The 25,742-nt window shown below is 36.4% G+C and overlaps 1 protein-coding gene across 2 annotated transcripts in view; it reads left to right on the forward strand.

Moving 5' to 3' along the window:
* The window catches only part of LOC121859378 (protein ANTAGONIST OF LIKE HETEROCHROMATIN PROTEIN 1-like), a gene marked incomplete in the record, with an annotated part of 151,949 nt that overhangs the window by 95,972 nt on the left and 30,235 nt on the right, over nucleotides 1–25,742 (forward strand). For both annotated transcript variants that reach the window (XM_042356156.1, XM_042356157.1), the window contains 1 exon segment: nucleotides 19,062–19,305. In XM_042356156.1, the coding sequence (XP_042212090.1) occupies nucleotides 19,062–19,305 (244 nt within the window).

Below are 25,742 nucleotides of genomic sequence, written 5' to 3' on the forward strand. Positions count from 1 at the left end.
TTGCCACACGTTGCTAGCTAGGCTGAATAAATAGTGTATATAAATGGAGCACATACATAATATACATCTATAACACTGCCCTGCATAGTTTTTGAGGTTTGTGTATTATTAAGCTTTTCTGGGTGTATTTTGCGTGCTGATCTCAAAAATGTTATCCATTTTGCTCAATCAGGTCAGAATTTTGTGCTATAGCATTTTAAGCGGAGATTCAGGTAAAATATTGGCATTTTTCGCTCAAAATGGGGTCCTCATATTCGTTCATTAAAAAAATCATCCGAGACATTGGCAAGCCTCACAGAAAAGATTTCGGTCAGTTTTAATGCCCTTACGATGCATTTAAATACACCCACGTGCTCGCCGGCCATTTAAATGTCCGCCGTGACGCAAAGGAAAAGAGTATATGTCCGTGTTTTTTTACATATATTTTTTCACAATTAAATTTCTTTTTCATCTGGTGGTACATGGCATGTTTCCTCTGTCTGTGGGATAGTCGAGCAGACAAGCAGCACTACATGCAATGTGACTGGCCTGCAAGAAGTGGACTTACTCCAGGTTCTCACAATGTTGTTGCCCATGCTCTGGTGAATCCGCAGAACATTCTTCTTCCGCCACTGCACATCAAGCTCGGTCTGTTCAAAAACTTTGTAAAGGCACTGGACAAAAAAAGCCAGGCTTTCAATTTTCTGAAAGAAAAATTTCCAAAAGTCAGTGAGGCAAAGCTGAATGCAGGAATTTTTGATGGCCCTCAGATCAGAGAGCTTTTCAAAGATCCCAAGTTTGATTGCAGCATGGATGTAAATGAGAAGAAAGCCTGGCATGCCTTTAAGTCTATTGTCTCCAATTTTCTTGGCAACTACAGAAGTCCAGAGTATGAACGAGTTGTTGAGGACCTACTTCTGAGCTACAAAGTTCTTGGTGCACGCATGTCCATCAAGATGCACTTCCTCAGCTCCCACTTGGACTACTTTCCAGAGAACTGTGGTGATGTGAGTGAGGAACAAGGAGAACGCTTCCATCAAGATATCCGTGTAATGGAGGAGCGGTACCAGGGTCGCTGGGATATCAACATGCTCGCCGACTACTGTTGGTGTCTGAAACGGGACGCCCCAGACACCAACCACCAAAGAAATTCTCTGCGACAGCCATTTATGCATGTCTAGCTGTAAAGGCATCTATGTAGTTGACATATTTTGGTCCTATGTGTTGTGGTTACATTTCTTATGATATATTTTGCATAAGAATTTTGACATCATATTTAAGAATTTCGATTTTTTCCTAATTCCCATAGCATAAAAATCTGACCTGATTGGGCAAAATGAATGCCATTTTTGGAATCAGCACGCAAAATACATAAAGAATCAGCTAAGAAACCCCGCACCTCATGAATTTTTTTTTCAAATGCAGCCCAGTGTAATATACATACAGCATACATAATATACATACATAAATGACCAAATTTACCGTGTAAATCAAGCATTTCAATTCTGGCAAGGCACCACGTAAATGACAAAACTCGTAAACCAAAACCGCGTAAATCCAGACTCAACTGTACAGTATAGTCTGCATTTACGCAGTCAATTGAACCCGTGGAGGCCCGCGTAAAACGAGAAACACGTAAATGAAATAACATAACATATGGGATTAATTGAAATAGAGACTGGGCCGACCTCCAAACTCCACTTTTTCCGACACAATACGTACATTGTAGTAAAAATAACATCTTAATTTTATGATGGTATGCACACACAATTAATAATTATGATAAATATCAATAATATTAGGTTTTTTAACACTTACGTTAGTAGAAAAGCTGGGTCGGCACACGTGGATGGCGGCTGGTTCCGAGGCAGAGGGCAAATTAGTTGCCCTCCAGTGAATCACTTTCACTTTCACGACTCGCAGAGGTTTGCAGGGCCTACCAGACAAACCCCTCAAAGTCCATATCCTCACTGTCAATATCACTATCACTGACTTGGGCTGGCTCTGGTTGTGGTGGGTTGCGGGCGAGGAAGTCCTCAATACTACGTTGACGACTAGCGTTGATGTTGTCGACATCGATCTGGATATACGGCTCCATAACTTTCGTCAGATGGTTATTAGACGCTTCATACCGATGCTTGTCTGGATCGTTGTCAAGGATGAGCTTAATTTTCTCCCCCAACTTGATGATTTCCATCACCTCATCATGGCTTGGTCCAGGTAATTCATTGTTTTTCTCTGGTGGTGGGGGTCCCACGGAAGCCATTGTGAGTTGTGAGGGGAATAGCGGGCACAAGAGAGAACTGTATACAAGGACTGAAAACAATGAGACAGGCCCTGCTAGGTCAGCGACTTCTACCCTCTGGTGGCAGGGCACGTCATGTTACATTTGACCAATCACAGTCTGATACGTCATATGACATCAGCGATAACGTAAGAGCAGCCTAATGCGCACCACTCATCGCGCCGCTTCCTGCGTACGGTCAAGAATGGACCGCGTTGGTAAAAAATGGCGCGGCGGTCTGGACCTCTCCAGCCGCTCACCGCATAAATGACCATATTTACTACGTAATAAAGCATTTTCATTCTGGCAAGGCACCACGTAAATGACCAAATATGTAAACAAAAACCACGTAACTGCAGACTATACTGTACAGTATTTATACATCTTAGCACAGTGAAGAAATCGAGTGACTTTTATTTTGTTTATGTGTCTCAGATATTGTGTTTGGGACAATTTCTTATACGGTCTGGTCAGCATGGCAACCACAGCGCGTCTTCTATTATGAAGAAGGCAGATCGTTAGTGACTAATATCCTCTGCTTTCAAGTCACTCAGTGAATGACTTTTTTTTTTATATATTCTGCATATATATATATATATATATATATATATATATATATATATATATATATATATATATATATATATATATATATATATATATATATATATATATATATATATATATATATATATATATATATATATATATATATATATATTATTCCCTTAACCATGGTCAATTGAACCCACAGGGTATCTGCTATGAACAACAGAACATATGGGATTAATTCCAATAGAGACTCGCCCAACCCCCAAACCCACTTTCGACTACACACAACTATGTTAGTAAAAAATATTATCTTAACTTATGATGGTATGCACACAATTAATATTAAGAGAAATATCAATATTAGGTTTAACACTTACATTATAGAAAGATGGCTGGGCACACGGGATGGGGTTGGTTCCAGGCAGAGGCAGATTATTGGCCCTCACCTGTATCACTTGTATCAATCTAGGTCACTATCCACCACACAGAGCTTGCAGGGCCTCTTTGTCAAACCCCCAAAGTCCATATAAGTCCATATCTCACTATAATTATCAATATCACTGATCAACTTGGGCGGCTGTGGTGGGTGGCGGTGAAGAACTCGGTAATGTTTTTGATGACTGGGCGACCACAAGATCGTGGCCCGCTGCTTCCCTTTATATAGGAGGATGAACCGCTATGAAACCAGAAGCGGGATGTGTATATATATATATATATATATATATATATATATATATATATATATATATATATATATATATATATATATATATATATATATATATATATATATATATATATATATATATATATATATATATATATATATATATATATATATATATATATATATATATATATATATATATACAGTATTACTGATACAGTACAGTATATATATATTTATTTATACTTACGTATGTGGAATACTATACTTATACATTTAGTTTACTCTTTAAATCACTACTGTAATGTGATACAGGTGATTAATTTTTATCTTTTATAAAATACATGACGCTTATAGTAAAATTATCACTGTTTTGCAAGGATTCCAGCAATATCAGATTTGAGAGGAGGAAAGGATACGGGGCGGGGAGGGCAGCGGTTTGGTAGCTACAGGCCCAGGTCTAACGTATATATTTATTGTCTAAGTGATAACTTCTTATAAAAACCAGTGAAATGACCTGTGAATATAATTTACATCACTAGATTTTGTAAGATACTGATTAATTTGAATATAAGCATGCTATAATTTGCACTAGACATAACAATTTTAGTAACCGTGATCAAATTAGTACATGCACCCAGCTTTGCACCATAATATTTATTTCTTTTTATGCTTTCTTTTTAGTATGGTGTATGTAAATGGATGAAAATAAATGAAGAAATTTATAAATAAATCAAAAATACAGTTGAAAAACTTTATATTATAAAATGTACACTAATGTACTCAAATTTTACCCTTGAGCAAAATATGACATTTATATTCAAATTAATCTCTGTCTTGCAAGGATTTGAGCAATGCAAATTATATTATCCTAACTTTAGTCTGACATATTATATAAAATAAACACCTTAAAGCATAAAGAAATCACCACCTTGTCTGGGAACACAAGGAGGGAGGTAGCCAGCAAGCGTGAGAGGAGGGGGGACAGGGGAGCGGAGGTGAGGTGACAGAGGTCTGTGGTTTGTTATTTATTTGAGATATGATTTGACCTTTTTGCTAGGCCTGCATGTTTATTTATCATTACTTAAGAGTGACTAAGCCTCTATAATTTCCACCCCAAACGACCTGGGTGAATATAAACTTACATTTGGGATTCTTGTAAGATAGTGATTTATTTGAATACCTTGTAAACAATCTATATTTGCAATAGACGAATAATTTTAGTAACCGTGAATCATTTAGACATGTACAGTGCTAGGTTTGCACTGTAGGTCCATTGTTAACCGAGGGACCACTGTATTGCAGGTACTTGTACTACAATATTGACTAAATTCACTAGATAATGCACACAACAAATGGTTGGTAAAACTTAACAAGTAAGTGAGTGTCATTATGAGTGGCACGCAGAGTGCTTAGTCCCCATCATAGAGTCCATTTTTCTCTCCTTCAGGACGCCTGGAGTCCTCCGCTTTTCTCTTAATCTTAGAGTGCACCAGAGACTTCGTTATTCCTTGTAATGACACAGAATATGAAATTAGAACTCAACTGCAACTAGGTTGCAATTGTTGAGGCAACTAGATATGTCTGATTACAGCAAATGTGTTATTGTCAATTTATAGGTGAAAGATTTATCCTCAATAGATGTAGGTTAACATTACACCTGGAGGCAAATGCTTACTAAAGCCTAAGGGATATTTTTAAATCACATAATACGGCCAGTATAGAAAGGATCATCGTGGCTCGTCAGGGGTCGTGGGTGCGGTCCAGCAGGCGCTACGGAAGTGTTGTTTTTTGGGGGAGGGTACGGATGATATGCGAATGGATGTTGTCTGTTGAACGCAACTGGCTGATGACATATATATGGCGATTACAAAATTTCAGGGTGAGCAGACTGTACCACCCCCGAAGATGAAACAATAAAGCGCTTTGGGAACTCTGTTTCTTCTTTCCTTGTGGTTATCAGCATATACCAGATCACGCCACCCACAGTGATTTACTTTAAATATATATATATATATATATATATATATATATATATATATATATATATATATATATATATATATATATATATATATATATATATATATATATATATATATATATATATATATATATATATATATATATATATATACATATATATATATATATATATATATATAAATAAATCAACGATCTTCACCAGCAAGAATCGAACCTCGACTCTACTGTGACTAGGAACGCCATCGCCAGGCCACAAGGACACTAAAAGTCCAGATCATGTTATATTTCACAAAGCCTGTTCATCGAGCTGATGGCGCCTGAACCCTTGCTGGAAACTGCCCGTGCTCTTATGTGGTGTCAGTAGCATTTTACCGAATCCAGCTGGTATGAAACGCGAGGTATACAAACTATTTTTAGTTCCAATATTTATCGAGTCTGAGAAGATATATCATTTTTAGTCCATATAACACGCGACTGGTGAGGTCATGATTATATGTTCAAAGTCCGCTGTTATATGGACTAAAATGAAGTATATATATGTACCTCGCTTCATACCAGCTGGATTCAAATGCTACTGACACCACATAAGAAAGGGCAGTTTCCCAATGAGGTTCACGCGCCATCAGCTCGATGAACAGGCTTTGTGAAAATATAACAGAGTCTAGAACTGCTTTTAGTGTCCTTGTGGCTCAGCCGTAAGCTGCCCCAGTCACACCCAGTAGGTCGAGGGTTCGATTCCATGCTGGTGAGGTCTTGATTATATGTCCAAAGTCCGCTATGGACTAAAAATGAAGTATACATATGTAACTGCCAAGCCATACCAGCGGATTCGGTAAAATGCTACTGACACCACATAAGAGGCACGCAATGTTTCTCAAATGAGGTTCAGCCATCAGCTCGATGAACAGGCTTTGTGAAATATAACAGAGTCTAGAACTGCTTTAGTGTCCTTGTGGCCTAGCCTTCAAGCTGCCCTCAGTCACACCCAGTAGGTCGAGGGTCTGATTCCTTGCTGGGGAGGTCGTGATTATATGTTCAAAGTCCATGTTATATGGACTAAAAAATATATATATATATATATATATATATATATATATATATATATATATATATATATATATATATATATATATATATATATATATATATATATATATATATATATATATATATATATATATATATATGTATATATATATATATATATATATATATATATATATATATATATATATATATATATATATATATATATATATATATATATATATATATATATATATATATATATACGCAAGTAAATCACTGTAAGGATTTAGAAACAGACTGTTTAAAGCGCCTTTGTGATCCTGTGTTTCTTTCTTGTAATATATATATATATATATATATATATATATATATATATATATATATATATATATATATATATATATATATATACATATATATATACATATACATATACATACATACATATATATATATATATATATATATATATATATATATATATATATATATATATATATATATATATATATATAATATATATATATATATATATATATATATATATATATATATATATATATATATATATATATATATATATATAGTTGGACTCACATACGCGTTAATGTAAATCTGGAGGGTCCTGGAAAGTGAGGAATGCGAAGTGAACAACATAACATATGGGATAAATTGAAATGGAGTCCAGGTCAGATCCCCAAACCCACTTTGACTACATTAATAACTATGTAGTAAAAAATATTATCTTAACTTTATGATGGCATGCACACACAATTAATAATTAAGAGAAATATCAATAATATTAGGTTTTTAAACACTTACATTAGTAGAAAAGATGGCTGGGCACACGGGATGGGGGTTGGTTCCGAGGCAGAGGCAGATTATTGGCCCTCACCCGTATCACTGGTATCAATTGTATCACTATCCACCACAGAGGCTTGCAGGGCCTCTTTGTTAAACCCCTCAAAGTCCATATAAGTCCATATCCTCACTATAATTATCACTATCACCGACTTGGGCCAAGCTGTGGTGGGTGGCGGTAAAGAACTCGTAATGTTTTTGATGACTGCATGCACCTTGTGCACACCATTTTCGCTACAGAACATGGCGATGGCGGAGGTTGGATCCAAATGGCGCTGCTTGCCAGCCTCATGTAATGTATGCTTCACATCAATGAATGTAAGAATGTTAGGTTCTGGCAAGGCACCGCGTTAACGGTGAAACGCGAATGCGGACCGCTTAATGGTGAGACTGTGTGTGTGTGTATATATATATATATATATATATATATATATATATATATATATATATATATATATATATATATATATATATATATATATATATATATATATACAGGAACCTCACCTTTATATGGTCAATTGAACTCTGACGGAGGCCTCAGAACAGAAACGTTAAAGTGAACAATATAACATATGGGATTAAATGAAATAGAGACTGCTGACCCTCAACCTACTTTTTCCGACACAATACCTATGCTCTAGTAAAATAACATCTTAATTTTATGATGGTACATGCACACAATTAATACTTAAGAAGAAATAGAGAAATACAGTCAGCTAATGTCCATTCAAATAATGGACTCAACTCCTCCCCTCTTCTCACACTCCTGGCTCTTCCTCTCTGAGAAATGTTTGGAAATACTCAAACTAAAGTTAGATAATATAATGACATTGGATTCCTTGTAAGACCAGGAATATTTTTGAATATAAATGTCATATTTTTGTACAAAAGATAACATATTTACCTCAGAGAAAACAAAATACTTAAAGAAGATCTAAAATTTGTATGTTTAATGCAAAATCTATGATGTTTATATTCAAAATGATCATCAAATTGTAAGAATTCCAGCAATGTAAATTATATTCTGCCCGGTAATTTGTATGAATTTTATGAGCTAAAACAAATATCTTCGATAAAGAAACAAAATATACTTACCGTAAATACTATCTGTCAATCAAAATACCCCACCTCTTCCCACCTGCCCCTGGGTCCTCCCTCCCACCCTCCTCACCTCACCCCCCACCTTCCCTCCTACCAGAGAAATTATTGGGTATAACAGTATATTTACATTTTAGTAATAAATAATACCAGACTAAGTTAGATAATATAATTGACATTGCTGGATTCCTGTCAAGACCAGGAATATTTTGAATATACACTTCATATATTTTTAAACAAAAGATAATATATTTGCTCTGAGTAAATGAAAATACTTGCATTAGATCTAAAATTTGTATGTCTAATGCAAAATCTATGATGCTTATATTCAAAATGATCATCAAATTGTAAGAATTAGCAATGTAAATTATATTCTGGGTAATAATTTGTATGAATTTTATGAGCTAAATAAAAAAATTATACTTCCCCCCCCGTATATGAGTAGATGCACCGCGTAAAGTGGGAATTCCGGTTCTGGCAGGGTACCGCGTAAATGTAGAAACGCGTAAAGTGAAACCGCGTATACATGTGCTAGTATGAATACCATGATTTATGTGGCCATCTCTCTCCTCTTATGTTCGTTCACAAAACTTTTCTGACTTCTGCCCTGGGTTTTCTAATTACTCTAAGCATGAAGGCCAGAGTTAAGTTTTTCTTTTCATACCTCAATTTTATTTGTGTCCTCAGAAGCGGGTTCAGCCTTTCCAGGCGAACTTCAGCGAGACTGCTAGCCTTAGTGTTCCTTCCGGAATGCTGACCTCCCATCCTTAATAGCAATCTAGAGTTATGTTACGATGGACCTTGTATCCTCAGTATGGGTTATATGAGAACCATTCAGGGTGGAATTCTCAACCTAATACATCTTGCTAGAGTAATGGTGAACGATGTTGCCAATGGAGCGCTATGGTAGCAGCTCAGCACTGTCAACCCTTCCGGGTGACTTGATGCTCACTCAGGCATCATCGCTCAAGCTAATTAATTGAATCGATGATGTCTGTGCACCCTGATTGGCAACAAATGCAGAACTTGATGATCCCTCAAAATATAAATGATCTAAATGAAGTTAGTTTGCTTAAGACATAAAGTTCATTGAGCTGAGATATAATTGAGATAAGAGAAGGGAGAGGTGTACGATATACAGTAGTGAGTTAGTTGTTTGTGATTGTCACACTGGTGACTCATATAACAATAAGAGATATTACTGAAATAACTTACTAAAATATAACGGTTATGAGTCATATTGATTAAGGTTTGGGAGAAAATGTTATCTCCCTTGTATTATTATGATGATACAATGTGACTCATAGTGTTCCTCATAGTTTAGATGAGTGATGTGCAACTCGAGGATGAAGGACAGTTGTCTGTACTGCTGGATGATGGAGGAGACCATGGAACTGTCCCCAGGGAACTAGTGTTGAGTGACGAGCTACAAGGACTAGAAAGTTCAGCTCATACACTACATACAAGGAATTGTCCGTCAGTAGAGGATGTGAATTCGGTAGTAGTAGTTTCACCCAGGACCCAAGGGGACCATACTACATGTAATTATTAAGGATGTAGAGCCACTTGGATTACCAAGATAGATCCTCATTTGGCTTGCATAATTCATGGCAGCTGTGTCTCAGACAACCTGTTTTCACCAATGGATTGTGCAGTTTGTTATGATCAAATTTTTCAATTAATCAAGCTGCAGGAGATAAGAAAGAATTATTACAGATTCAAATTAAAAATAGGTGGAATAAAGCCTTGAAGAGTAAATTTCTACATGTAAAACACTGGAAAGATCCCAAGTTGGCAGAAAGTTTAGATTTACCGGCAATGGGTAAGAGACTTAATCCACAATTTGACCAGCCTGCTTCTGCTAAGAAAAGTAGGTTCTTGGATTTTCTAGATAATGAGGCAGTAGGAAGATTACAAGAACCTCTACCTAGTCAGTCTGCTTTCAGTGGATTCCAGGATCTGGATGATGAGGCTGGCTCTAATCATAGTGTTCAGTCTCTAGAGCAGGGAGAACCTGTTGAGACTCACTTCATCCTATCACCATTTTGGCAACCTTTTTCACCTGGGGCAAAAGTGTTGGTTACTATGAGTGGAAACAGGCTGCTGTCGACTGCCACGCAGCTGATGGATAACATTGAGTGTAAGGATGATCCAAACAGGCCTTGGGTAACATTGGTAAGATCTAAGTCCTCTTTGTTTTCTACCACATCTGAGTCTGTGGATTCCTTATTCACGGTATTTTATGAAAATATTTCTAAACTTCCTGATCTCTCAGCACTTACAAAGAGTCAGGAAGGCCAAGCAACTGTGGGTCATCATTCATTGTTTTTATAAGGTGATACTACAATTTCTTGGCCTGATATTTGCCCAAAAATGATCTCTGAAATAGACGAAGTCTGCGCTATAATATTGAAAGACTTAATATTCATTCTCGCTGGCAGGAATGCTCACAAGTTTAGTTTTTTGAAGTTCCAATTTAATGACAAAAAGAGTTCCTTGTATGAACTTTCCCAGTATTTGTTGGCTCCAAAATTTGCTGATACAGTAGAAGTCCAAAAATCCGGATTGCTTGGGGATTGGGTCGGTCCGGATTTTCGGATTTTCCGGATTCTCAGGCAGTACTTTTAAAATTCAAATTTAAGGAGGAATAAAGAAGAGGTGAACAGGTACATTTTGATAGTTTATTCACTAGCAAATATAGCATGCTTCATTTATCAAAATGAGCAGTTTTAATGAAAAAGCTGTGAATTCTAGAATTTTATTCTTTGCCTTTTTTATATCATAAATTGTAGACTTTCCAATGTCGTATGTTTCCATTAGAACAGTATTGCTCACACCACGTACTAATTTCTTAATTATTTCAAGTTTGTCACTCAATTTCAACTTGTTCTTCTTTCTCTTCACACAACGAAGTTTATCTACTTTAGGAGCCATTATTATGGGCTTGTACAGTAATCTGTAAATGGAAAGAGTAGGACTCAAAATATTGTTATATTACAATGGTATTCTATTCATACTGTGCTTGATATAATGCATTCACGGAAATGTAATATTTTTGCAAAAATGACGTACGTATTACAGTGGAAAGTGGGATCAAATCGTGACGAAAACAATGACTTTCGCTTTCTTTCGTTCAAAAGATGTTACCGTAATCGCTTTTCGAATGGTTTAGTTAAAAAACTGTTGTACTGTATTACAATAATATTCTATCCTAATTGACTTGAATAAATACTACGATACCATATTTCTGAATATTTTCATTAAAATCCATCAAAATCATTTTCTTTGTCATCGTCTGCAGCACCAAACTGCTTCTCCCAGTCTCTCCTTGAACAGGGCTAGAGGGTACGTGTTTTTCGAATCGTTTTCAGTTAAAAAACTATTACATCACACGTATATTTTACCTAAACTGCGCCTGAATGAATATATTCTCGGAAATAAATAGTAGTTTTGCTGAAACGTGATGTATTTCAATGTAAAATAGGATAAAATACATGACGGAAACAAAAGACTTTACCTAAGCTTCCGATGTTCTTGAGATGTTACTCGTTTTTTTAATAGTTTTCAGTTAAAATTCTGTTATATTTCAATGATATTCTATTCATACTGTGCTTGATATAATACATTCACGGAAATGTAATATTTTTGCTGAAATTACGTACATATTAAAGTGGAAAGTGGGATAAAATCGTGACGAAAACAATGACCTTCGCTTTCTTTCGTTCAAAAGATGTTACCGTAATCGCTTTTCGAATGGTTTAGTTAAACAACTGTTGTATTACAATAATATTCCCTCCTAATTGACTTGAATAAATACTTGAATGGAAATCTACAATATTTTTGTTGAAACTACACGCGTTTCAGTGTAAGTGTCATTTTATTATTACCCTGCCCTAGCGGTTTTTCCTTAACAGCGTTTTTATCATATCTGTGATTTTCGCCAGAAACTGAACTTTCACTTAACAGTTTTTTTTTGCTTCAGTGTAAAGGCACAGTAGTCCGCCCAGACGCTATTTTTGATTTGCCCACCGCCACCCTGCCTGACTGCCTGTTTTAGCTCATAAACATAATAAATTACTCGCAGAATATAATTTACATTGCTGGAATTCTTATAATTTGGTGATCATTTTGCATATAAACATCATATATTTTGCATTAGACATACAAATTTTAGATAAAATGTTTACTCTTGAGTAAATATGTTATCTTTTTGTGCAAAATATATGACATTTATATTCAAATATTCCTGCCTACAAGGAATCCAGCAATGTCAATTATATTATCCTAACTTTAGTTTGAGGTATTATTTACCATTAAAAGTTAAGTATTCTGGTTTTCCACACATCTCCTTGGACGTGTTGTGGGTGGGGAGGAGGGACCGACCGACCATCTGTTACCCTGTGAAGAATATTTTTTTTTTATTAACTGAAGATATTTGTTTTAGCTCATAAAATTCATACAAATTACCGGTTAGAATATAATTTACATTGCTGGAATTTTCATAATTTGATGATCATTTTGAATATAAACATCATATATTTTTGCATTAGACATACAAATTTTAGATAAAATTTTTAATTGCAGGTAAGTATGTTATCTTTGTGAAAATATATGACATTTATATTCAAAATATTCCTAGTCTTACAAGGAATCCACAATGTCAATTATATTATCTAACTTAATCTAAGGTATTTTTTAATACAAAATGTTAAAATTTATTTTTTCACCCAACATCTCTTGAAGGGCGATTGGTGGGGGTGGGGGAGGTTGGGACTGACGCTGGTTGGACGGGGGGAGGCAAGGTGGGGTACTTTGATTGACAGATAGTGTCCTGCAAGATTATTTTTTTTTTATCTGAAGATATTTGTTTTAGCTCATAAAATTCATACATCAATTAAGAATATAATTTACATTGCTGGAATTCTTATAATTTGGTGATCATTTGAATATAAACATCATATATTTTGCATTAGACATACAAATTTTAGATAAAATTTTTAATCTGAGTAAGTATGTTATCTTTTGTGCAAAATATATGACATTTATAATATTCCTGGTCTTACAAGGAATCAAGCAGCAATGTCATGTAATCTAACTTTAGTTTGAGGTATTATTTATTAAAATTTGGTGGTTTCCCCAAAAATTTCTCAGAGAGAAGAGCGGCAGTGGTGTGAGAGGGAGGAGTTGAGTCCATTATTTGAATGGACATTAACTTTATGTATTTCTCTATTTCTCTTAAGTATTAATTGTGTGCATAAGATGTTATTTTTACTACAACATAGTTATGTGTCTTAAAGTGGAGTTTGGGGGTCGGGCGGTTTCATTGGAATTAATCCCATATGTTCTGTTGTTCACTTCTTGGCAGTTTCATAACAGGACCCTCTGGGTTCTATCCGGCATTGATTTGGTGCTTCAACAATAAATGGTAAACAATTTGCCTTCGGCACTCGTGTTTCAGTTTATAGGACGTAGAGCGTTTTTACTGAAGGTTTTGTTGTTCGCTTACCCTCAAAAACGTGGGTCGAACTATAAACGAGGAATATCATAAATTAACGATTTCTTGGTCAAAAAATCAGGGTCGACAGATAAATGAGGGGGGGTTATAGATGAGTATATACGGTATGTTGTCACAGTTTGATTGCTCGTTTTAAAGTGGAGACCACGTGGTCGCTTGTTGTCGCTGTGCAGCTGTGGTGCTCACGCATGCGCACATACACACAAAAGCCCGCTAAAAAATAAAAAATAATAATAATAATAATAATAATAATAATAAGTTTTCCAAAAGTCCGGATTCTCGGGTGGTCCGGATTTCTGGCATCCGGATTTTTGGACTTTTACTGTATAAGTTATGAAAGAAATTTGAAACCAGTTGCTCCTGCACTGTTGCTTGAAGAATTTAAAATTAGGAAATTAGCAGCAGATATTTGGGCCGCAATCATGATGTGTCAGTTATTGACTAAGTTTGTGCTGGACTATGAGGAAAATTCAGAAGCGGACAAATGTTTTCCTGCTGCTATACAAGGGATTTCATATTCCCTGTGCAACTCGTTTTTGGAAATGTTGTTGAAAGCCCTAAAACTAAAAGCCCAACTAAGGAAGTAAGTCACAAATAATGCTTCAAGTGGTAGTGCTTATTTATTGCTACGTTCTTCCCCTCTTTCTCCTGCTTTGTTTGATGAACAAACATTAGTTAAGTATAGATCAGCTGTTGAGCAAGCTATTAATATTACTGTTCCCAGGGGTCCTAAGACCTTTCGGAAATCTAAAGGAGGAAGGTTTCTCAAGGGAACAGGACCAGCTGCTAGGCTCAGTTATCAACCTAGAGGAAGCTTTAGAGGAGGAAACAATCCAAGACATAGTAGTGTGGCCGTTTGTTCAGCAGTGGAAGGAGACCTTATTCCACCACAATAGCGACCACTCCCTCCCAATGAAGCCAGACAGCTGGGTCGTCTAGGGGGTTGGGAAAACAGGTGGACTTCTTCCATATGGGCTTACAAGACAATCAAAGGAGGCCTCACATGGACTTGGTTGAGGCGCCCTCCCCTAGCGTTACCAAAAAGGGGTAAAAAACCAACCACCATACTCACAGAATTTGTAATTCAACTGTTACACAGAGGTGTAATAGAACTGTTGCAGTCAGAGAAATGTTTCATGTCTCGCCTATTCCCAGTCCCCAAGAAAGGCAGCGACAAATTGAGGTGGAGTTTAGTTCTTTCAGTCCTGAACTAGTTTATTACCAGAAAAAGTTTCAAGATGTTCTCTTACGATCATCTGAGGCATCTACTTCCGCCCAATGCTTGGATCTCAAAAGTGGATCTCGAAGATGCCTATTATCATTTTCCTGTTGCTCCCAGGTACAGAAAGTTTCTAGTGTTCGTAGTAGGGGATGTAACTTATCAATTCACAGTGATGCCATTCAGCCTGACAATTGCACCAAAAGTGTTTACAAAACTGGCAAACATCCCCAGAGAGATCCTTGCGAAGGAGGGCATCAGAACTTTTGCTTATCTAGACTATTGGCTGATAGTGGGAAACTCTTTCGAAGATTGTCAAAGGGCGACCTAATGTACACTAGTACTAATTCAAAACCTAGGATTAAAGATAAACCAGGTCAAATCAAATTTAATACCATGTCAGAAATTGGATTGGTTAGGTCTCCAGTTGGATACAAATCAGCAGTCAGTCAGTCTACCAGAAGCAAAAGTAACAGATGTGATAAACCAAGTAGAAGCCTTTTGTGTAAAGCAAGAGGTTTCTTGGCACGATTGGGAAAAACTACTGAGTCTGTTGAATTTTGCCACAATAGTGATTCCTTTGGGAAAGTTAAGGAAGAAGCAACTAACTCATCTGGGCTCGAAGTTGCTTCACAGAAGCAGAAATATTGCTTCTTCTCTCCCTATTCAGATCAAGAATCATCTGTCATGGTGGACAAATTTGGACAATTTAATCGGTTCTTCTCCCTTGGTTCCGCCTCAAACAGATTTGGTCATTTGTACGGATGCGTCCGAAATAGGATGGGGATACCATTCCTCAAAAGGGGAATTCAGTCAAGGGAAGTGGAGTAACCCCCTTTGGGACAAACACATAAACGTAAAAGAATTAGTAGTAGTCCTATTCTTTTTGTTGGCAAACCCAAATTTAAAAAATATGACGATCCTGTTTGCCATGGACAACAAAACGGAAGTGTTTAGTCTCAATCATCAAAGCTCGACCAGATCTTAGCCCCTTCTAAAACTGTCAGAAAAATTTTTCAAAGTTTGTGTAACACAAACACTTTACCTCAAAGCAACTCATATACTAGGAGTACAAAACAATTGGGCAGTTGCGTTGTCCCATCTGAGGCCTGTATCGACTGAAACAGAATGGTCCCTAAAGGTATCAGAGTTCAAAAATAGATCTCTTTGCCTCCCTAAAAATCACAAGATGCCACTTTATGCATCTCTGGAATGATTGAATCTTTTAGGAAATGCTCTACTCATAGATTGGAACAGTTGGAATTCAATCTATCTGTTCCTACCTCTGAAAATTTTGCCCAAAGTGGTTCACAAACTCAGACCCTTCCAAGGCAAGTTCCTCTTAAATGCACCTTATTGGATCCTACAATCTTGGTGCCTGGATCTGTTGAACTGGTGCCCGCTTCCACTGCAATTGCAACAGAGATGCGTAGACCAGGTACTGCATTCTGAGTTCGAGATATCCTTGGCACTTCACGCTTGGAGTTTCTCAAAAGAAGTTTAATTAGATTGTTGGGTAATTCCAATATGGCTAACCAAGTAATAGCAGGTCATAGACCCCAAACTTCTATGCAATATGAGAAAACTTGGAAACTTTTTCAACGACTCCAGACACATTGTCGGAAACAGTTGTGTTAGAATTTTTAGAATTTCTGTTCAGAGTTAAAGGCCTTCAAGGATCGACAATTGCATCTTATAAATCAGCATTGGTTGACCCTCTGGCATGAGGTTTTAATATAACTTTGAACCCAAGGATTTATCAAATGCTCAGTTCGTCCTTTTTCATTCAGAGACCCCCTCAGTCTAAGAGAATCCCATCTTGGTCTCTAGAAAAAGTTACTAATTTTCTTATGGGGCCTAATTACAATATAAATCTGAACCGGGACAGATTGCTCCAGAAGGTAGCCTTCCTTCTAGCAATAGCAATTGGTATGAGAATCAGTGAACTGATTTCAATTTCCAATGATCCATCATTATTGGTATTTTCTGAGGAAGATGTCACCCCTTTTTCCTACGGAGATTCTAAGAAAAAATGAAAGGGAGGATTTTCAAGCTCAACCTACTAGGATAAAACAGCTAATGGATGAGAGAAGGGTTCCTCATATATTGTGCCCTGTTAAAAATCTTCAGGAATGGTTAACCAGATTCCCTAATCGAGGCCCCTATGTTTTCTCATCAAGGGATGGTAAGAAATTATCTTCTAGTCAAATGACAAAATCCTTATCTCAATTAGTGAATCAAGCAGACCCTGGCAAGAAATTTTTGGCACATGACACAAGGAAATAGGCAGGGTCTGTGGCCTTTCTGCGGCATATGAGTCTCAGTCAGATCAAGGAAATGGCTTTTGGAGATCTTCAAAAACTTTCAAAGACAGCTATCTCTGAAAGATGCTTCAAATGTGGTGGTGCTGGGTTCCCCTCCCCCACCCAATCAATCTCCACAACCAGGACCTTCTTCCTCATCAGAATAAAGTGAGTATCCTTTTTGAGTAAATTAACATTTTACCTTCCGGTAAATGTTCCTAATTTTTGAAATACTTTTAACGGTTTATAACATAATCTGGACCTAAGTCAGCGGAGCCTTGTATGCAAAATCACCTCCCTCTCCACCTCCTGCTCTGATATTCATGCTGAGCGTTGCATTCTGACTTGAACAAAAAGCCATTTATTTCTAAAAACCAGTTTTTGTGATATAGCTCAGAATGCGACGCCGATAACCCACCCATCTCCACCCCTCGAGAATTTACTTTTGTTTACTGCTTGCTCTAAGGCAAGAGATGAAGGTGGCAGTGCGTGCGATGGGGGGGTGAAGGAGGGGGTTTTGAGAATTGCAATTAAATGCCAGGTAGCGATGTGTCCTCCTAATTTTACTTATTAAGTAATTATAAGATGTTTTAATTGCCTGTATGTTGGCCTGGTGAGTTAGCTAGGATTTAACATACCTAGGTAACATGCTGAGCGTCTCATTCTGACTTGAACAAAATTATATTTTCTTCTTTTTTTCATGTGATAATTATGTACAAATACTGTACAGAAAGTGTGGAATATGTAAGTGAAGAAATGCTTGGAGGTGTGGAAACTGTTGTCAATGTACTGTATGAGGGAGCATCATCTAAGATGAGTCACAACACCTGGTGGTGGTTAACACACAAACATTTTGTACCTCTTGGTGCTGACATGTTTTATCTCCAATGGCCTAAAGTCACTTTTTTTTTTTTAACATTTGAAGCCAGCCTATGGTTAAGTCACATTGTTGAAGAATTTTTAGTTCCTCGTTTGTTATCCTTTGCCCAATTTTTTTAGATTGTTTTTATGCTGAGCCAGGAGGCTACTTGCAGCATCACCATTGTGTAAGTAGGTAATGTAGGGGCTGATCCAGGGGGTTCTTGGGGTCCAGACCCTCTTTTTATCAGAAAATTTCAATACTTTTTCTTTAATGCAGTATTGTACTCATGTATTTTTGTATAGTAAAAAGTAATTACTATTGACTTCCAAATATCTCCCAATATCAAGTGTACTTGGCTTCAAAATGGCCTCAAAATGCCCATGATATTGGTCAGATTTCCAAAAAATATTCTGGAGGCTTACAACACCCTTCCTCCCCCCAAAAAGAACACCCCAGCTGGGTGGGCTCGCTGTGCTCACCATGTTTCCCCACCCACAACTTCTTGCCCTTCCCCCTTTGATATTCCTGGATCCGCCCCTGTAATGTGACCATCTGTGTACAAGGTAATGTATGCTCTAGACAACTTTTGCAGGTTTTTCCAGGTATATCTCGCAGTTCATTTATTTCAACCCTTTGGTCATACAGTAAAACTAAATTCTGTGCCTTGTCATTCGTTTGCAAGTCATTTCTGTTTTTACCGCAGGATAACAATAGCTGAGGTTATCAAGCATGACTCAGGGTTCCCCGGAGTATTTGGAGCCATGGATGCAGCTCTTGTTCAAATGCAGACACCACTCAGTAATGAAGAACAGGATTACTGCTATAACAATACTCCCTCTGGATCCAAGTGTGCTTTTGTCTTACAGTTCATAGTGGACCACAGACTACATTTTCGAGATATTCATTTGGACGCTCCAACAACTGGCACACGTATTCAAGTGTTTCAGGTAATCTTTGTCTAATCATTCTACTGTATTGAGCACAAAAATACAGGTGCTCCTCTACTTACGAACGAGTTACGTTCCTGAGGCTTGTTTGTAAGTCCAATTTTACTCCTAAAGATACCAAACATATTGTAAAAAATTAAAATATTATGGATAATTAGTACAGGTATATCCTTTAATACAGCCTTAAAACCTGGCTCATTCTTCTCTTAGTTAATGTTTGTTCTATCTGGATATTTCTTCAAAATAATCCAGTCTCATCCACTCGAAACACCTGTTCTGGCAGGTAACCCCCTCCTCAGTGATAATGTTTGTTTCTCTGAAAGTTTGTAAGGTGAACGTTTTTAAGTAGAGGAGCACCTCTATATACAGTACTGTATGTGTTTCAGCCAAAGATGCACCGACCCCACCCTGGGTCACGTGCCCGCACTTTTACCTGGCAATACTTGGTAAAGTAAGGCTGTATGTAAAGGTGATTGTGATTGGTGGATCTGTTTTCGGCTGTATCATTGTCAGGATAAATATTAAACAAACCAAAGGTAGAATTTTTATACTAATAAACTAGTCATTGTGATTTAAGGTCATGAGAAGTTAACAAATGTTCGTATATTTGCTTAAATAATGAAGAAAATTATATTAATGAATTAGCAACTCAACTACAACCATAGCTGCAACAAGATTCTCACATCAAATTTTTTTCATCATTTAAACAAATATACGAACATTTGGAAACTTCTCATGACCTTAAATCACAATGAATAAAAATGTTGCCTTTGGTTTGTTTAACCCTTAAGCCCCGGGTTAGGGTGCTGCTGGCAGTAACAACCCCCCTCCCCGGGGGCGGGGATAAATCGAGAAAAATCAACTCTTCCAAAAATAATAATAATAAAAAAAAATGGCGGGAATAGGCGGACGTTCTGGAACGTGACCCGGGGCCTAAGGGTTAATATTTATCCTGAGTGATGGCCAAGGCAAACAGGATCTCAAAACGCCCATTATCAATCATATGGATTATGTGTTTGCCTAACGTTCACCTTATGGGCAACTTGAGTTAGTTATAGTAACAAGAAAATTAAGGAATGACTGTCTTACCAACCTTTACTTTTTTTCCACTACCCAGTTACAAGAAGTATTTTAATACTCTGTACAAATATTATTTATTATACAGTGGTCCCTCACTTAACGAACGCCTCGGCTAACGAAATTTCGGTTAACAAATTACCTTCCATAAGAATCTTCAATTCGGTTAACGAAAAAAAATTTGAATAACAAAATCTTTACGAAAATCACGTTTTGTTTTGAACATCAGCTGATAAGCTGAGGAGGTACTCAGCCTATTCAGTAATCTCTTCTATGTTTACATTTGTTTCCAATGGAGTAAATATCAAGAAAATTTTGCTCTTTAATATTTGTGCATTTTTTTATACAGTACAGTGATCCCTCGGTTAACGAGCGCCTCGGATAACGAAGTTTCGGTTAACGAATTACCTTCCATAAGATTCTTCACTTCAGTTAACGAGCAATCCCTCGATTAACGAATTCCTTACGAGCGCCCCTCAATATGTTTTCGCTTCCTCACTAGCTGTCGAATTAGGCCGCCAATGCAGTATTCAGTTCTAGGGCTTAAATTTCTTACCATTTTAGTAAATATCAAGAAGGTTGTACTATTCAATTATTTTAAAAGTTTTATATTAAATTTTTTAGTCATTTTAACAATTCTTGAACATAATTGAAGTACAGGAAACTAGTTTTATGCGTGCCAAACAGCCACGCTTGGCGTCAGTTTGTTTACAGGTTCAGAGGAAGGAACATATTGTTTGAGACTCTTCAAAATAAATGCTTTTTTTCTGTGTTTCCAGTCAAATTATTGGTCATTTTGAAATATATTTTACATATTGATAATATATAATGCAGTGCAGTGTTGATTTAAAGAAAATAATCTTGAATTACACCAAGTGAACTAAAATTTTATGGGTGAAATGGCGCATGGGGTGACTTCTTTTCCACCCCAATGCCTTCTCTTCTCCCTTCTCCTCCATCCCCATTCTAATTCCCATCATCATCATCATCAACCAGGAGCCTTCTACATGCACACCTCAAAGTAAGTGTACTTTACTGCATTTATTTTTCGTTTGTATGTAATTTTCGGTGAGCTGGAACCAATTACCCAAAAACCCATTGAAACAATGGTTTCAGTTAACGAATTTTTCGGTTAACGAGCAACCTTCTAGAACGAATTGTGCTCGTTAACCAAGGGACCACTGTATTAAAAATATTGGTCATTCTAAAATTTAGCCATCCAAGCTCTGTCTACATAAAGTTTTTCAACTATTATTTTTGGCTTGATATATGTAACTTTATTCATTTATTGAAACTCATTTACATGCACACACTGTCCCAAGGGCAAAGCTGTACTGTACATTTACACAAAATAATGTACAAAATGATTACTAATGCAAATTACAGCTTGTTTATATTCAAATTAATCACTATCTTATAAGAATTCCAGCAATGTAAATTATATTTTGGCCGGGTAATTTCTATAAATTTTATGAGCAAAAAACAAAAATCTCAAGTAAATAAACAAATTATACTTCACCAGACACTATCCCTCCCTCCTTGTGTTCCCAGATAAAAGTTTGGTGGTTTTGTTAGGCTTTGAAGTTTTTATCTTATATAATATCTCAGACTAAAGTTAGGAGAATATAATTTGCATTGCTGGAATCCTTACAAGACAGCGAATAATTTGAATATAAACGTCAAATATTTTGCTCAAGAGATAAAAATTGTAGTACATTAGTGTACAGTACTGTAGTACAGTTTATAATGTAAAGTTTTTCAACTGTATTTTGGTGTAGATTTACATAAATTTCTTCATTTATTTTCATCCATTTACATGCACACGTCATACTATAAGAAACATAAAAGAAATAAATGACCTTAGTGCAAAACTGGATTGTACTTGTACTAAATTGATTACGGTACTAAAATTGTTATGTCTAGTGCAAATTATAGCTTGTTTATATTCAAATTAATCACTATCTTACAAGAATCCCAGCAATGTCAATTATATTCACCCAGGTCATTTCACTGACTTTTTATAAGAGAGAAGCTTAGTCACTTAAGGACTGATAAATAAACACATGTTAGACCTTGGGCGCCAACTGTCAAACGTACCACCTCACCTCCCGTTCCCCTCCCTCCCTCCCTCCCTCCCTCCCTCCCCCTCCCTCCCTCCCTCCCTCCCTCCCTCCCTCCCTCCCTCTCCCCTATCTGCCCACCCAGGGTTTTAAGCTTACAGTTTTTATCTTATATAATGTCACAGACTAAAGTTAGGAGAATATAATTTGCATTGGAATCCTTGCAAGACAGCGAATAATTTGAATATATACGTCATATATTTTGCACAAGAGATAAAAATTAAACACCTGTATCACATTACAGTAGTGATTTAAAAGTAAGAGTGTATATATACGTATATAGTATTCCACATACACGTAAGTATAAATACAAAGCTTATTGCTGGGCACACGGGGATGGGGGGTTGGTTCCGAGGCAGAGGGTAGATTATTGGCCCTCACCTGTATCACCTATATCACTATCCACCACAGAGGCTTCCAGGGCCTCTTTGTCAAACCCTTCAAAGTCCGTATCCTCACTATCACTGACTTGGGCTGGCTGTGGTGGGTGGCGGGTGAAGAACTCTGTAATGTTTTGTTGACTGGGCGACCTAGCGCGCACCCTGCCCGCGCCGCTTCCCGCATAAATGATGGAATGTACCTCGTAACTAATAATTGCCGGTCTGGCCAGGTGCTGCGTAAATGACCATCCGCGTAAATCGAGACTATACTGTACTTTGTATATACTTTTCTGTGAGCTGGAACCAATTACCCAATATCCCATTGAAACAATGGTTTCGGTTAACAAACGACCCTCTGGAACGATTTGAGTTCGTTAACCGAGGGGCCACTGTACAGTAGACTCGCAACGTATGGAAGGTTACGTTCCTGGGACCTCGCGTAAAGCCAAAAAACGTGTAAAGTCAGAAACACTCCTAAATCGCCCTTAATTCACCATATATATATACAGTATATATACGTACTTATACACTAGAACTCATAAATCACTACTGTAATGTGATACAGGTGCTTAATTTTTATCTTGTGCAAAATATATGATGTCTATATTCAAATTATTCTCTGTCTTGCAAGGACTCCAGCAATACAAATTATATTCTCCTAACTTTAGTCTGTGATAATATATAAGATAAGATCTTTAAGCCTAAAACCACCCAACCCTGGAGGGGGGGGGGGTGAGGGAGGGAGGGAGAGAGGTGATGTGTTTGACAGTTGGTGCCGAAGGTCTAGTGAAGTATTTATTTATTTATTTATGTCCTTTAGAGTGAGTTTTTGTTTTTTGCTTATAAAATGTCACTGAACTGACCTGGGAGAATATAATAAGATAAAATATTTGCTTTGTGTAAACCAAATTATTACATTAGATCTAAAATGTGTATGTTCTAATGCAAAATCCATGATGTTTATATTCAAAATGATCATCATATTGTAAGAATTCCAGCAATGTAAATTATATTCTGGCCGGGTAATTTGTATGAATTTTATGAGCTAAATAAAAAAAAAAAAAAAAAAATTATACTTCACATATATGAGTAGATGCACCTCGAAAGTGAAAGTCGGTTCTGGCAAGGTACAGCGTAAATGAAAATCCTGAGAAATTGCAGAAAGTGAAACCGTGTAAAAGCTTTGCGGGGTAATATAATGTGTATATATATATATATATATATATATATATATATATATATATATATATATATATATATATATATATATATATATATATATATATATATATATATATATATATATATATATATATATATACACACACACACACAGTTGGTCCTCATATTACTCGTTAATGTAACCCGGGTGCACCAGAAAGTGAGAAGTAAAGTGAATAACATAACATATGGGATTATTGAAAGGAGTCGGAAACCGGCCCGACCCCCCAAACTCCACTTTTTGAGGCACATACCTATGTTTGTAGTAAAATAACATCTTGGTGCACATGATGGTACATGCAGACAATTAATACTTAAGAGAAATAAGAGAAATGCAGTCGCCAAGTTAATGTCCATTCAAATAATGGACTCAACTCCCTCCCTCTCACACTCACAGCCGGCTAACAGATGGTGGTCATTCCTCCTCCCCCTTTACCAACGTCCCAAGGAGATGTGGGATAACCTCAAACTAAGTTAGGGCTTGCAATTGACATTGCTGGATTCCTTTGTAAGACCAGGAATATTTTGAACATATAAATGTATATATTTTACAAAAAAGACTTTTATAGTTACCTAGAAAAAATTTTATCTAAAAATTGTAAGTTTAAAAGCAAAATATATGATGTTTATATTCAAGTGATCACCAAATTATAAGAATTCCAGCAATGTAAATTATATTCTGACCGGGTAATTTGTATAGATTTTTATGAGCTAAAACAAATATCTTCCAGTTAATAAAAATCTTCAATAATCTTCACGAAACTATCTGTCAATCAAAGTACCCACCTTGCCTCCCCCTCTTCCAACTTGGCGCGCGGTCAGTCCCAACCCTCCCCACCCCCACCAATCCTCCCTTCCAGAGTTTTTAACATTTAGTATTAAATAATGCCTCAGATTAAGGATTAGGATAATATAATTGACATTGCTGGATTCCTTGAATAGAATATTTTGAATATAAATGTCATATTTTTTGCACAAAAGATACCATAGTTACCTAGAGAAAATTTTTATCTAAAAATTGTAAGTTTAAAAACAAAATCTATAGTGTTTATATTCCAATGATCCTAAATTATAAATTCCAGCGACATAAATTATATTTCTGACCAGGTAATTTGTATGAATTTTATGAGCTAAAACAAATATCTTCAGTTAATAAAAAATAATAATAATTCTTCTGGGGTAACAGATGGTCAGTTGGTCCTCCCTCCCCCACACACCAACGTCCCAAGGAGATGTATTAGGATAACCACTAAATTTTAATAAATAATACCTCAAACTAAAGTTAGGATAATAAAATTGACATTTGCTGGATTCTTGTAAGACCAGGAATATTTTGAATATAAATGTCATATATTTTTGCACAAAAGATACCATAGTTACCTAGAAAAATTTTTTATCTAAAAATTGTAAGTTTAAAGCAAAATATATGATGATGTTTATATTCCAAAGGCGATCCTGAAGTAAAATTCAGCAATGTAAATTATATTCTAGCCTAATAATTTGTATGAATTTTGTAGGCTAAAACAGGCAGTCAGGCAGGGTGTGAATTGGGGCAAATCTAAAATAGCGTCTAGGACACTCACGGCGTATATGTGGGAAAATCCGCGTTAAGTGAAAGTTCAGCTTTGGCAAGGCACGG

The sequence above is a fragment of the Homarus americanus genome, unplaced genomic scaffold, assembly GCF_018991925.1.
Source record: "Homarus americanus isolate GMGI-L3 unplaced genomic scaffold, GMGI_Hamer_2.0 scaffold7626, whole genome shotgun sequence".
Taxonomy (NCBI): Eukaryota; Metazoa; Arthropoda; class Malacostraca; order Decapoda; family Nephropidae; genus Homarus; species Homarus americanus.